We start from the raw sequence: 16469 nt of genomic DNA on the forward strand, positions 1-16469 counted from the left end.
CTTCGTTCAATACAAGTGGAATCCTTTGGATGGTAACTGTCTGCTTCATACCTATAAGTTGGGTGACATAGAAATATTTTTCTATTATCTCTGTTACATGTTCGTTGAAGGCCAGATTACTGTCTACATATGTTCTCAGATCCATGACTAGCAGATCGATTCTTAGGGGTGTTTTATCAATAGAGTAATTAATTTTAGCAGACAATTTCCCAAAGGGAATTATAATGCAGTTCTTGTCAATGAGTTTTAAAATGAGGAGTTGGCACTAATCATTTGTATCTGTTAGACCTTCTTGCAAGATATTTGTTCCACTGGGCAAATCTATAATAGCTTCCCCATAGAGTCTTTTTTAGGCAATGCCAAACTAAAAGTACTTCCGACATAGCAAAATAAAACCAAGAAACTCTAAAGGTGTTTCTGGTCAGTGCTAGGAGTCTAATCAAAAAAAACTCTACTCACTAGATGCTCTCTTCAACCTAGAGAATGCTGACATCTGTGTGGTCACTGAAACATGATTTAAAGCCATGGAGAGCACACCAACAGTGCAAGGTCAAAATGCCTTCCACACATTTAGACCAGCTAATACACAGACAGGGAAAAAAGGAGGAGGTGTCTCAATTTACATCAAAAATAAATATACCTCAAGGCTGGGCAAACAGGGCAATGCACTTAAGCTACTCCATGTTCAAATCACTATAAGCAAAATCCAATACCACTTCATGTAAGCTGTATTTAAACTTATTAGAAACACTCACCACCCAACCCAATACCATATTCATGGGTGACATTAATTAGCCCCACTATTAACTCATTACATCCGAGTGACGCCTCCAGGTGCATCTGTAGTTAACTCCTAGTGACACGTCTAGGTGTCAAATTTTGCTTGTTCATATTTGCATCAATAATTCTAAAACCATGTTATGTACAAAGATTTAAAAGATTTCATCTTAAAGCTTACTCAGTGGCAAACTCAAATGAATTAATATGTGACCTCTGTGTAGTACAGCTATTTAACTGTAGCCTTCAACATATTAACTGTTGTTTTTATGATAATAATTTATATAGACATAATTTTCACATTTTTCTAAATATCTCAACAACCAAGTAACACAGGCATAACTAATTAGATCCATTTGAAAGCTCTCAGCTAGATGAATAAAATGCTGCTGACAATATGTGTGTAACTTGCATGGTTGCTGAGATATTTTAAGTTGTTTACAAAATATTACAAATGAAATAGTGCATTTACTGTGTTTACTGTGACTTATAAAGTCTGGTTTAAGACCTAGAACCTAAAGAATAATACCACTGTAAAAATAGTTTGTGCTGAAGGGTTTGCCATTTATACTTTTTTCATAACCCCAATGGTTCCCAGATATATGAACATTTATTCGAAATGTAAGGACATAAATTGATTCTGTCAAAAAGCAAGTCAAACTTCATCTACTCAACTCCAAAATATGTCCTTGTCAAGCCCTTCCTTAAGCTCCCCACAGCCCTACTATATACCTTTTCAGTCCCTCCACATACAGCTAAGTACTCCACTATTGTGGATACTTATTAAACTCTACAATCAATACTGTTGGACTTAACTCGTTTTGTAAATATGTAAATATATTTTTTAGTCTGTAAAAATATTGATATGCATATATCAAGTGACTGCATTTCTACTTTGCCTCTCTAACATTCTTGTATAACTGATTTTGACCATATTTTTGACTCAGATGTTTGATTCTCTGTAAACTGTGTTTTTTTGGAGCTTTTCTCCTCGGGTCTCCACTGAAAATGGGCCACAAGCCCAGCTGGACCAACACGGTTAACAAATGTCAATAAATAAATAAATAAATAAATAAATACATAAATAAATAAAAGGCTTAGGCTCCGCCCATTGGAAGTTACAGTACAAACTTCCTGAGCTCCATTAGAGTGACTGAGTTTACTGGGAGTCCTATATGACAACAAATGTCTTCCATGGTAATTTCAGACCATAAAATGGTCTCCTTTGAAGTAAAAATAAAAAGTGGACCCCAAGCTAACCGTGAAATATTCAGGAACTACTCTAAGGCTAACTTCCTGCTTTTTGCTTTATTAAGTGATAACCTGGCAAAATTTCAAGCCACCATAAACCATGAGAACACTGCTGCCCATGAGGAACTGTTCACAAAAACCCTATACAAGCATATTAATAGCTGCATACAGGCAGCTGTAACCACCAGGAGGAAGTGCAGAACTAACTCAACAACCAAGCCACCCTGGTGGAATCACAACATCAATAGGCCGTATAACAGGAGGAAATAAAATCATGGCTAAAACTGGGAGGAGCAGCACACAGCAGGCAAAAAGCCTTCTTGTCAAACTAACCAAACAACTCAGAGTACAAACAGAGTCTACCAAAGCCATATTTGAAGTAAATTTGACATTCCAGGCTAAAGACAACCACAAGGTATTCTTTAGCTATGTCTGCAACCTCAAAGGCAATACACAATTGTGTGCAGAACTCATTGTTAATGAAAACACTTATACTGATCTAGAAGATATATGTAAACCTATAGGCCAACAAATAAAGGTCTAACTTCACCCTTCTCTCCTCCTTAACCTCCCCTCAGGAAATACCATCAAATATATCTCTCCCTGCCATCACTATGGAACAGGTCTTTAATGTTTTCTCTAAGGCCAAGAATACTGCAACAATGGGTCTAAACAATATCCCAGGATGCCTCCTAAATAGCATAAAACATGACCTTTCAGGCCCTTTGGAATTGCTATTTAACTGTAGCCTTCAAACAGGCTTTGTGCATTATGAATGGAAAACAGCAACAGTCATCCCTCTGTACAAAGGTGGGCCACTGAAAAGTTCACACCCATAAGTCTCACTAGTCTCATATGCAAAGGCATGGAAAGAACTATCATGGAAATGATCAATAGCAACTTAGGAAATCTCCAGGCTCTTGAACCAACCCAGTTTGGTTTTGTCAAGGGCAGATCATGCCTACTCAACCTGGTGGACTTCTTTGAGAAAGTCACCAAAGCAATGGATGAAGGTTGGGTATAAACTCTTATGTCATGCAGTAGATATTCAGTTGACTTATAGACTAGCCCCAGGAAGTTAGAACTGGGGAGCCGAACTCTTCATAGATGCCTCTCACAAGTGCAGTGTCTCAGGAATCAGTCCTGGGACTGCTCTTTTTTGGCATTTACTTCTCTGAAGTCAAGGCCAATGTCAATGGCCTCTGGCTGATTAAATTTGCAGATGATTGCAAATTAGGAATAGTCATAAAATCTCCTACCAACACAAATATTCTCCAGGAAGGGCTGACACAGACAAATAACTGGTGTCAGAGCCATGGACTAAACCCAAATTATAAGAAATGCATAACAATATCCTTTGGGAAGTTATCCACTCCAGGTAACTATCATATTGAAAACACACCCCTAAAACTGACCCAGTAGTTGGGGACTTGAGGATACACATAGACAGTAATCTAGCCTTTGACCATCATGTTTCCACACTTAGGATCATACTATGCTCTCCCACTGACATGTGTGCTCCCACACACGAGCTGTAAGATAGTGTTATCGACTTAGGATCCTCCAGCTCATATCCCACAGTCTTTTGGCTATTGACATGATGCAGGTCTCCATTTGCATGGTAACAATCAGCTGACCTGATCCACCATTTCCTTTCACCCAGAAGGGACAAGCTAGCAAAAGCTTTGCACTCCAACTCTCTCACGTTGTCAGGACTTTATCCTCTGTGTCATAGAGGAGGTTGTGGGCTTGTAAAGAGAAAAATGTGTTGCTTTAATTGCAGAGATTTCCTTTGATATACCACCTTATCCTGCATATTCTGGCAGACATGCACAAGGTTATTGACATGCTCAGTGCAGTTTTTATTTAAATAAATGAAAATAAGAACAATACAAAATCCCAGCTCATCCTATGAACTTAGAAAGCTACTAAATGTGCTCTTGTAGTCATACTGCCATACTCCCTTGCTTTCTCATATTATTTTCAGACCTAGTATATTTTATTATGGACAGTATTAGGCATGTAATATGTATAATTTATTTGGTTTTAATACCGTGCTAGAATCTGACTTATGTTCTTGCTTATTTCAGCACATGCAACAATGGAAAGCTGAACTGTATTGGAAATGGAGTTGTTCTTCCAGGTAAACAAGTATAATTATGTCATGGCATTTTATGATGATTTATTATTTAGTTGCATATGGTCTGTAAAATTACATGAAAAGCATTTAGAGAAGTTGAAAATGCAGCCTATAAGCTCAAGAGGCTGCAATGGCAGCGATTTCACATGGAGGCGTGTCTACATCATAATGTGATACAGAGGGGATTGAGAATTAGGTGTATGCCCAGCTATGGGAACACCTACCCTGATCTCCTGGCCACATGGCAGGAGATTAACATAGAGACAAGCTTCCATTACATGCAGATGTTAATAGACTATTTTAAGCCACATGAAGATGAGGTTTCTGCCCTTATTGAATGTAAGCAAAAGCAAATGGAAACTATGCGACTACCCGATAGCTGTTTGTTTAAGCTAGAAACTCTGCAAGATAAATTGAAACCTATGAGAACAAATTGAAAAATATAAAAATTAACAAACTGAAGAGAGATTATCTTGATTTTACTAACGGTCGCATGTTTGAGTGGCCGAGGGATAAGATATCACCTGATAGAAAAAATTGCTCTGACAACATGGGAAATGTACCTGTGACACGCAGGACTGTTTCTAGTGTGAATATACAAGCAGAAGTGCATAGTGATATACACACTAATGGGCAACATCTGGAATTAGCCTCTTGCAATACTCCTAACAACAGGACTAATGGTAGTATAGTTAACAATGACTCTGGCATGCTCGAGGTCATTACATCGCTAACGGAAAATGATAATGCAGCGAATATAGACAATGCGCTGGCAGGAAGCATTCAGCCTTCAAGTGAAATAGTTCTGAGCGTGATACCAAAGAAGGGATCTGTCCATGCACCTTTGTTACAGCAACTCCCTTTTTTATTAACACAGAAAAATGTCAGGAGATCCAGATCGGAAAGCAGAGAGAGGAAAAAGAGAAAGGTAACTTACAACGTTCTTACGTTCTCTAGTAGAAAAGTGGTTCACCGACTGCAAACTCCTACTCAACCCAACCAAAACCAAATTACTACTATTTTTCCCCAACGTCTTCTCTACCCCAGGAAAAGAACTCACAAATACTGATAATACTACCTTCCATGTCAAATCTAATAACGGGACTATCATAACCCCTGTCACCAGTACCAAATTACTAGGAGTAACTATTGATCATAAGCTCAAATTTGACATCCACATTACTCAAACCGTAAAATCTGTGAACAAAAAACTAGGATCCATGTACAGAATAAAAAACTTTCTAACTCCTACTGCCAAACTAACCATTGCCCGCACGCACCTCCTCTCTACCCTCCTATATGCCTCCCCAGTCCTTTCTTTCCTCAATAAGCGTGAACTAAACATGCTCTCTCTGGCCTATAACCACATTGCCAGATTCATAACAGGTTCTCCATATCGCACCCATCACTGTCATAACCTGAGGCAACTCAGCTGGTTGGAACTGCCAAACCTTCTCAAACTCAACCAACTCACTGAAGCATGTAAAATAATTAATCAACCAGACAGAACCCCATCTCTGTCTAGCATATTGATCCCATACACTAACCTAAATAGTCTCAGATCATCCAACAGCACCCAGATCCGAACCATTAAAGCAAATAATTCTGGAGGTGATGCCCTCTTTGCCAACTCCATTGGCAAACCATGGAACTCCCTCCCTAACAACCTTAGAAATACGACCTCTCATAACCAGTTCAAAAGCAACCTGAAAGAGTATCTCAAGACACAATGGCTATGCCCATGTCCTGAACCTGACTAAACTAACACATCTAACTTGCTTATCAAATCTATCCAGATCACTATCCCCTTCTTTCTTTCTCCCAAATACTGATCTTGGAATCCTCTTTACCCAAAATTATTAGCGGGTGACTCCTGAATTTGTATATATACTATTAGTATTTAACATATCTCAGCTATGTATACCAACCGATCTATCTTTGTCCCATAATTCTTCTATATAAAATCATACTTTTATACTAATCTTGTAAATGTAACACGTCAACTTGATTACACTTTTTTATAATCTTGTATTTTTTATAACCTGTATTTTTTATAACTTGTTTTTTTTCAACTTGTGATTTACCATGTATGTTGGAGCTTTTCTCCTCGGGCCTCTACTGAAAAAGGATATGTATCCAGCTAGACTAGCCCGGTTAACAAATATAAAATAAAATAAATAAATAAATAAACTTAGGAACCTCAGTGAGCTCAGATGAATCAATTTTGTTGGTAATTAATATATCCGATTATGGGTTGACAGCTACCCAAAAGAGTGTTCTGCAAAGAGGCTTGAGCTTTATACCCTCAATACGTTCTGACCTGAGTGAGTTAGTGACAGACTTAAGGTGCTTTGGCAGGAATGTTACGTTGAAGTGTCTTTTTGACAATTAAAATACTGGTACAAACTACCATCATCTGTGTTGAAAAAAACAAGTTCCTTTGTCCCCAGTAATCATCCCACTGTGGAGATGTTCTTACGGCTATGTGAGGATGAGGTGTTTGAATGGAGGTCAAGAGGAAAAAGTAAACACTATTACAATCTAACACAGGATGAGTTTCAGGCATTAAAAGAATTGCAAACAATGAAAGAAATAATTTTCAGGCCAGCTGACAAAGCAGGAGCTTTAATAGTGATGAATTCAATAAAGTTTGCCCAAAAAATGCAGGATATGTTAAGCCATAGTGATACATACCACAACATTGAGAAATATCAAGTAGACAGATTGATTTCCTCAGTAAAGAATGTCTTGTATGACAAATTAATGACTAGAGCAATTGATAAAAATCTGTATGACTTTCTTGAAATGGTATATCCAACTATACCTGTTATCAAAGGGTTGCCTAAGATTCATAAGAACAGTGTTGACCCCCCTCTGAGACCGATAGTTTCAGGGAGAGGATGGGTCACGGAGCCCCTTTCAATTTATGTGGAAACTGAACTCAAGAAGTTGTTGCCTTTTGCACATACTGTATTGAGGGACACTGGTCAGCTGCTGGAGAGACTGTATGAAAGAATGGAGCAAGAAAGCTCTATAGCTAACCTCATTTTGGTGACAATGGACGTCAACAATTTATTCACTTGCATACCCAACAATCTAGGAATAGAAGCAGTAAGGGACTTTGCCTCTCATTTTGAAGTAAGCATGAATGTGAATCTAGTCTGCAGCTTCCTGGAATTGGTCCTGGAGAGCAATGTGTTCCTCTATGGTGAGAGCTACTATTGGCAGAAATGGGGGGTAGCCATGGGCACCCCCTGTGCAAACAGCTATGCCAATATAGTTCTAGCTGAATGGGACAGGGAATGGGAAATGGATGCGAAAAATGAATGGAAGGAATGCATCATCTTTTATAATAGGTTTGTGGATGATGTTATATTCCTATGGAAGGGCAGTATGCAGTGCCTCAATGATTTTGTTAACTATTTAACAAGTACGACTAGCTTTTTAGATTCAAAGTGAAAACGTCAGCAAGTGAGATTGAGTTCTTAGACGTGAGAATTTCAGTGAATAATAGCAAAGGAATTGGCACCACTATATTCAGGAAACCAAATTGGAGGAACCATATGCTATACTACAATAGCATGCACCCGAGACATGTTTTTCAGAATATTGTTGAAAATCAAGTGACCAGGATATCCATGTTCTGTACTGATGATGATGATTTTCTGCAGGAACAAGACAAACTCTTACAGAATTTTGCTTCAAGAGGCTATAATGAAAAACAATTAGTCATGAGTAAAGGCAAAGCAATGTCTAAAGGCAAAGCAATGTCCATTCGATACAACAAAGGGCAACCGTACTACTCGAAATGGAAGGAGAGTGATGTAAAGAAAGGTGGGAACAGCAACAGCCTCAGATGCATGATGACCTACACACTGACTCCTTTGATGTCCGTGAAACCATCAAGAAATTTTGGCCAGTCTTAACTGCTGACAGTAAAATTAAGAGAATTGTAGGGGAAACACCTACGTTTGGTTATAAAAACAAGAAGAACTTAAAAGATTTATTGTGCAACTATGATGGAATACCTAACAAGCAGAGTACAGAAGGAAGAAATAGGTTAGAAACTTGGAAATGTGGCTTTTGCAAAGCTTGCAGCCACATTAAATGTTCCAACAGTTTTGTTCACCCGTTAACTAACAAATGCTATAAGTTCTCTGGTTTTGCTAACTGCAACACCAAGAATGTTATATACGTTGGCACGTGTAATTTGTGCCAAGCCTATTACGTAGGAAAGACCAATAGAAAGTTTAAGGAATGGATACTTCGCCACCTGTTAGACATCAAGAATAAAGTGGTAACCAATGCCCTATATAGACATGTGTCTGAAAATCCAGGGCATTCATTTAGCTTTATGGTTATTTCGAATGTGACTACTAACCTCCGTGGAGGAGACATTGTCAACAAAACTGAAAAGGAAGAAACCAAATGGATCATGAACCTCAGAGCTAATTTATTTCCAGGGCTCAACAGAGTAGTTCCTATTAAACCTATTTTGAAAGAGAGAAGCCTAATTAAGAAATGAAATGGAGGCTTAAGGAAGGCATGCATCTGATTGCTGTATGTGATTGGTTGAGCAATTAAGGATCTTTATTTTAACAGAAGTAAGTCAGGTCTACACACTAGGATCTGAAGAAGGTTTTTTAACTGAAAGCGCTTATCCTGTTTGACCTGCAACTTGAACAGCACAATTTGTGCTTTTTATTTCTTCATTTTATTAAAGTTTGTATCCTAACAGAATTTTTCAGTGCACTTCCCTTTGTGGTGGAAGCCTTTTTCACTTTACTATTTTTGCCTGGAAGTGGTTTTTGGTTTGGTTGTCTGTGAAAAGCATTCCAGTACATATGTATGTATCTCTCTCTCTGTTTCTATCTATTGATAGAATACATTTTTATATCAGCACCAAATTCAGCCAGTTTGAGCTTCTCCTTAACCTTTTTAATCATCTCAGACCATGTACAGCATATATTTCTCATGCCTGAAATCCAGCCACAGTGATGCCATTGAGTAAGGGTCACCCCCACCACTCCTCTAGCCACCTATAGACCTATTACTATAATAAGTGTTATATGTAATATTATGCAGCGGTTTACTATGACAAGAGCAAACACACAATATGTGAATGGTCAGAAGATCGAAAAATAGCATTACAGATGAAAACAACGAAGTGTAAGAACGGTGAATATACATATAACGAAATCCATTCGAAAGTTCGACATTCTCATTGTGTGTTCCCAGCTGTTATACTGTCATTACTTCACAGTCTATTACCAGATGTTAGTCACCTAATAATATATCAATATAGTCCAGTACCAGCAAGATATGGATATAACTTCCAAATACTAATGAGATATTACCAGATCTGCTGAAAATTCCAGACTCAATAACTTGTGAATGCTGAAATGTTGCTCACAACTTCATCCACTTTTAAACTGCAATCCCAAACACCAGTGCGCAACACCGTCGTCTGTAGAAAAATCACACATAATACAACCGCCAATTCAAAACATAAGAAAATGTAGCCAGCTGCACATAAAAATACTATATAAATGCAATATATCTATCAAAATAAGCAGTGCTGTGCAACCATTTGTAAAAAGCCTCTCACACTTAATTCTTCCCTTCTGCCTACTAATCTTGTAACATTAGTTTCCTTATCCACAAGCCGTCTTCGTTTAGAAGTTGGAAGAACACCCGATGACAATCTGTTCTTTATATCCTCAACTCTATTCTGCTACAGCTGGATTGCATGCAATTCATCCAGCATATATACTCTTGGTTTCCCCAGCAAACTTCTGAGGTGATGATGCCATCCTTCATCTGCATTCTGGCTTCTGGGATACCCAAGAGTACAGGTATCCCATTGATTCCAGAATGTGATATCAAACAATGGAGGCATACGTTCAAAGGTATTACTATGCATACCATACCTGCATGGCCTTCCCAACACATAATTTTCCCTGAAAAATCTACATAAAGGATTACCTTTGTCAGGCATTTCACCCTCAGTTTCAGTCAGGGTACCTTCCACATACTCAGGGTTTATGAACGCCAAAGCTGTATTTTTTTACACAATAGGGAGAATGGAATAGAGCTACCAAAATCTGCCGCAAGATGTAGTCGTTGTATTTGTTGCCAGACTATCTGGCACAAATGGAACCAGCATCCTTTGGATATGCTATTACAGAAATGTGTCTTGATGGCATTCACAGCTCCCTTCTCAAAGTCACCCATGACCAGTTTAGGTGCTAAAGTTAAATTATAACGAGTGCCAGAAAGTGTTGTAACACATCTCAGACTTTGATGGTAGAACACCATAAAGGACAGGAATTACTTTACTAACACCTGCTACATCAAGCTTACAATGGATAGTATATATCTGTTTACACTCTGTGGTGCTAATTGGAAATGTTCCATCTACTAGTATATAGTTTGAGGCACACAAAATTTGCAAATTACTCTCCATAGTGACAATTACACAATTTCCAGCTGGACAGGCATCCCCAGTATGTTCCACAATGCATACACCATTTTTAAGTGGAATGTGACCAGCAGTTAAATCTGCCACGTTTTTATGTCTCTGATAATGCTTTTCCTTTTCAGTTGCCTTACTCTACTCACTGCTTGCTTTAAAGCTAATGTGTTAGGTAAGGCATTAACAACACTTGTGGGGGTCTCTGAGAAAATCTCTGAGACAACCTTACAGGGATCTTCAATTGACACCTCAGCCCTTCTCTTTAGTTTATCTCTCACGTCATAGACAGCAGTTTTTACACTGTCTGGACCACGGAAATGAGCTGTACTTTTTACTAGTTTATAGCCATCCCCAGTCAGATTAGTGATGCATCTCCCGCTACACTTATCCTTTAATTCTCTATAGCACCACTAATATGTTCTGTCATTTACAGTTCTCTCGTGCATGTACTGACATCCGTCCATGCATAACATATCCTTTCCCTTTTTACTACGGACAGTACTGTAAATATTACCGAGCTGTCCTGGCACAAATGTTGCTTCCTGCTGTGTTTCACAACTCCCACTAAAAGAAAAGCCACAATACATATAGTCACATTTTCACCATTTATGCATTATTTCAGTTCTTTTAGGTCCATAACGTTACAGTAACATACCTTGACATTTTCAGCCCTATCTACTTTGCTAGTGTATTGCTCTGCAGTAATCCAATTTTCAGGGTCCTAAACAAGTATCTTCCATATATTAGTTTACTTCCCCTGTGATTTAGATTATACTGCTGCCAATGTCATGACGTATATGACACTAATGCACATGTCAAAACGTCATTATTGCAGGTGATCTATTGAAGCAGCATTTTCAACATTTTAAGTTTAAATTATGTTTATTTCATCTTTTTCATTACTGACGGAACTGTGTTCGACCATTCAATGCTCGCACATTCGCCATTCGAACAATACATGGTAAACCTTATGCAACACATCATGTATGAATTAATTAACTTGGCCATAAATAATTTTCTGGTCCTTGACTGTAAATAATTTAATTTGTCAAAATCAGATACTATCACCTAAAACTGGATAACCACTTTGCAAAGGTTACTGAAACTATGTAAAATATCCATTGTGCATATAATGCCTATCTTGATGTGGCAAATAAGCCTTTGAGGAGATTCTCTCTCTTTCACCATTATCAATAAGATAATACAACTCACCATAAACCCTCATTTTGTCTGCTGTATAGCCATTTGGCTATTAGGAAGAGCTTATGCAGTAAAGGTGGCTGGTGCTTCCTTTGAACATAATAATATCATTAATGGTGTCCTGCAGGGCTCATTCTTGGATCCTCTCCTTTTTAACATCTATTTTTCAGATATCAAGCCTTAGATTTAAAGCCTATGACAAACTACGTTTGTTGACAGTTGCAAACCTGCAACTTATGGGCACTCAGATAGTCCAAAAAGGACATGACCATGCCAGATCCTGATGTACTGCTGACTATGGCAAGCAATGCATTGTGGTACTGTTTATAGCTTCATAATTTCACAATACCTCTGTTCAGACCCAAGGGTCATACTTGAACAGAGATCTACCTATAAATCTCTACCCATAAATCTGAAGCTGTTTTAAATGACGTAAAAGCTTTACAGCACCAAATAGAAAGGAGTAGTTTATTCCAAAAACTCACATCTGAGTAGGAAATGCATCTAGTTATTTTTCTGGATGCTTCAAGTTTATACAATTGTCTGCCAAATGACAAGATGAAGCCTCAATAGTGTCCTAAGTTTTTTGTGCACTAAAGCTTTGAAACCTGGACATGACCTTTCCCTAATAAAGAAATATTCATTTGAATAAAGCTCTAGAAACTTCCAGCATTTTATATATGCCAGGCATTTTCTAATTCATAAACATCAATGATACACCTGTCCAAACTAGCATAATTATTAAAGACCTGGATAGTTACATTAACACCACACTATCATTTCACCATCAGGTCTCCATTATAATCTGCAAATCATTCTGTTCAGCCCTGCTTATATCCAAAGGCATTTCATCTAGATAAAAAAGTCATTGTTCTACTCTACTCATCCTATATCAGATCTATTATTGAATACTTGGTTCCTTCAGTATATATCTCTCTAAATATGTAACCCGGTGTGCAACATCTCAAAGACTTTTGACTAAGAAAATCACATGAATTAAATCACTTAACTATGCAGAGAGACTCTCTTGTCCTTTCCCTGTGCTTTGTCTCCTAATGAGATCTTCATGGTGACTGATGTTTAGCCATCCATGCAGTGAAACATCCCTTCCCAACTTTCTTCACCTTCATAAAGCTGATATCTCCTCAAACAACACCAAGGACATTAATCTCCATCAATACACAAATAAATAAATAACTAGAAGATTATGCCAAAACAGCTCTTGATACAATTATTTCCCTACATGTCACACACAGTGCTACCCTGGTCACTTTTAGGTCAGTCTTGATAATTGGATGGGTTTTATAAATTTATCCCTGGGATAACTTGTACAGCTCTCTTTGTAGAGACAGTGAGCAAAACTGAACCACAGTAAACCTCTGGCTACTATATGGTCTTCATGACCACTTGTCTAGAATCTACCTATGAACCTAAAACCCATACAATCTAAAAACTAATTTACAGTCATTTTGCATAAAACAATAGTCATCACATAACATTATTTATTTAAATTGTGCACAAAATCATCTCATATGCCATATGTACTGTTGTGTTAGATTAATCAGATGTTGGAATCAAAATTGCTGGGAGAAATATTAAGAAATGTAAGTATGCATATGGTACACCTCTGATGAATGTACAGTATAGATATATAACTATACATATATATATATATATATATATATATATATATATATATATATATATATATATATATGCATAAATATATAACATTATGTTATCTAGTCCTATTAGATCTTCAAAAATAGATGAAGAAGAAGAGGAGGCAGTGACAGATTTAAGTTTTCTGGGTAATTGCAGCCATAAAATTTAAAAGTATTTGCTTTTGAAAGCAAATCTTCATAAGAATTTATAGAGCAAAGACATTGCATTGTCAGCAAATATTTACATAGTTAGTGCTATGTTTTTTCCAGTAACAGCATATGCATATGAGAGTTAAACTGTAAGTTAGACTAGGAGGTTGAAAACTGATGCTTTTGAACTGTGGTGTTGGAGAAAACTTTAGAGAATTCCTTGGACTACAAGAAGTTCAAATCAGTTAGTACTTAATAAAATAAACCCAGACTGTTGACTGAAAAGCTTGATAGTAAAACTAAAAATCAAATACTTTGGCCACATAATGCATAGACAGGATTCACTAGAGAAAACACCAATGCTGAAAAAGATCAAAGGTAGATGAAGAAGAGGGAGAAGATAGAAGCTACAATGGATAGGCACCATTACCAAAGAAATAAATATTAATTTTCAGGAAAGTACTATCGTGTAAATAATCTTTCCATAACTGCAGATGTTTTAATAGAGCACTGCTGCAGTAGCCTAAGCTATTTGTGTCCTACATCTGTTGCCAGACAGCTTTTCAAAGCTTTGAGGCACCCCTGACAAGCTATTACCATCAGGAACATGAGCGTTCCATATAAAAACACAATCAGTGCGCAATAAGCCTCAGAGCTTCCTTCTCCCAGGAAGGGAGATAATAGCCCTGAAAGGAAAAATGCAACACAAGAGTACTTATATACACAAGGGGATATACATGCACACCCTGGCAATATAAAAACACAGCAAAAGAAGGGTGCAGGAGGGAGGGAGTAGCTATTGCAACACTGATCATTCAGACACCTACTGTTATGGTAGGTTTACTTACACAACTGTATTATGTTCAACATAAGGTCGCTGTTGTAGTAGCCTCAGCTAATTGAGTTGACCTAGTTAGAAACTAAGAACGGAAAAAAAAAATAAGAATCACAGAGCCCCTGAAAAATGATCACAGCAATGTCTTTTCTGGATGTGGAAAAGGAATTAATTTTGCAGTGCTTTGCAAAAGTATGCACAGAGGACCAACTTGCTGCCTGTAGAATACTTCTGGCATCCACCCCTTTCCAGAAAGACACGAAAGAAGGCAAATCTCTGATGGAATGAGCGCTAACCCTGCCTAGAAGTAGCTTATTATGAAGAGAATAGCAAAAGAAAAAAAAAGCATGAAACAATCATCTAGAAATGATCTGTTTTAACACTGGTTGTCATTTCCTATTACCATCAAAAAAGATAAATAGCTGAATAGCTTTCCTGAAGGACTGTGTTTTGTCTAGATAGTATTCAGTTACCTGTGGACATGTAGAGTATGAAGAATGTTTTCTCCCTTGTTTTGGACGTCAGGTAAAAAAACAGGAAGATTAATAGACTGGCTCAAGATAAACTCTGAGACCACTTTAAATATAAAATAAGGATTTGTTCTCAAAGAAACCTGTCCTTGTGGAAAATGAGATAGTACAGACACAGTCTAAGACTTGTAGCAATGATATTCTCCCAGCAGAAGTCAGAACAATGAGTAAAGCAGTCGTCCATGCTAAGAACCTCAAATCAGCCCAATGAGCTGCTTCTTCCGGAAGATTACGTTTTTCAGGCATAAAGTTACACTCTCAAGGAGGAGGAGGAGGATGAGACACCTATTTTCTATGTGAACAGATGTGTAAAACCTCTTTCACAAACTGCTTATCTTGGACAGAGGAGGAAAGAGATGGTATACAAGGGTAGATAAGCAGAATTGACCAACAAATGAACTTGGAAGAGGAATAAGAAAGGCCAAAGGACATTAACTCACACAAATAATCATAAACCAGAGGCATCTGGGTCCAAAGAGTTCTGGTTCATGGAATGGCACCCACTAGAAAATCATTTCTACTTTAGCATATATCATTTTCTTGTAGCAGGGTCTTTAATCTCCTTTAATACCCATCGAACATCCTCAAAAACAAAATGCGTCTAAAAGGTATTAAAGTTCTATCATCCAGGCTGTCAGAACACTTGGGTGTATCAAACAACCCCTGTCTTGTTTGAGTAACTCCAGTTTCTGGGGAAGCCTGTGGTAATTGCCCTTGGCAAGTTCAAAATAAAAGAAAGAGCCACTGTTGAATGGGCAAAAAGGGAGTCACCACCACAGTCCTTGGGGAGTCTTTTGAGCCCCGAATATAAGTGAAAAGGGTGGAAAAAGCATACAGGAGCATTTCTGTCCATGAGAATAAGAAGGTATTTGTCTATTGTCTTCCAGGTTTGACTGCACAAAATTCTGGAGCAATTTTTTTTAGTTATGAGTTTTGTTCTGAGAAATGGCAAGCAAATGGACTTGAGCTGTTCCCTACAGTTGGATCGATTCTAGGAAAACTCCAGGATGAAGTTTCTATTTTTGGTGGTCTGTCTTCATCCTGCTTAGCTTGTCTGCTACCACATTTTGCTCTAATGGAATGTATGAAGCCTGAAGAGTCAAACTGAGCTGAGTTGCTACCTCCCAGATTACCATAGCAATCCTACAAAGGGGGTAGGATCTGATGCCCCTCTGTGTATCATATCAGTGTGGCATTGCCATTGTAAACTTGCAGAGGTCCTGGAGACCATGGGTGATTTAGGGCATTCAAATCATTTATCACTACCATAATCTTTCTCACATTTATGTGCTTTTGTCTGTTGTTTGTTCCACAGACCTTGCATTTTTTAACATTTGGAAACCACACCCCTTGCCAGCTGTAAGGCATCTGTTGTGACAGACAGCAGAGGAGATGGAAGGGAAAATGGTACACCTGTATTGTGAGGGATCTAGTCTATCTAACACAG

General features: G+C 37.9%; 1 protein-coding gene across 1 annotated transcript in view; it reads left to right on the forward strand.

Moving 5' to 3' along the window:
• The window catches only part of LOC122791457 (mucin-2-like), a 508385-nt gene that overhangs the window by 258012 nt on the left and 233904 nt on the right, over nt 1-16469 (forward strand). Inside the window, exon 20 of the mRNA XM_044059202.1 lies at nt 4119-4171. Within this exon, the coding sequence (XP_043915137.1) occupies nt 4119-4171 (53 nt within the window). The remainder of the gene's footprint in view (nt 1-4118; nt 4172-16469) is intronic.

The sequence above is a fragment of the Protopterus annectens genome, chromosome 17.part0 (genome assembly GCF_019279795.1).
Source record: "Protopterus annectens isolate FY-2018-M chromosome 17.part0, PAN1.0, whole genome shotgun sequence".
Classification (NCBI taxonomy): Eukaryota; Metazoa; Chordata; order Ceratodontiformes; family Protopteridae; genus Protopterus; species Protopterus annectens.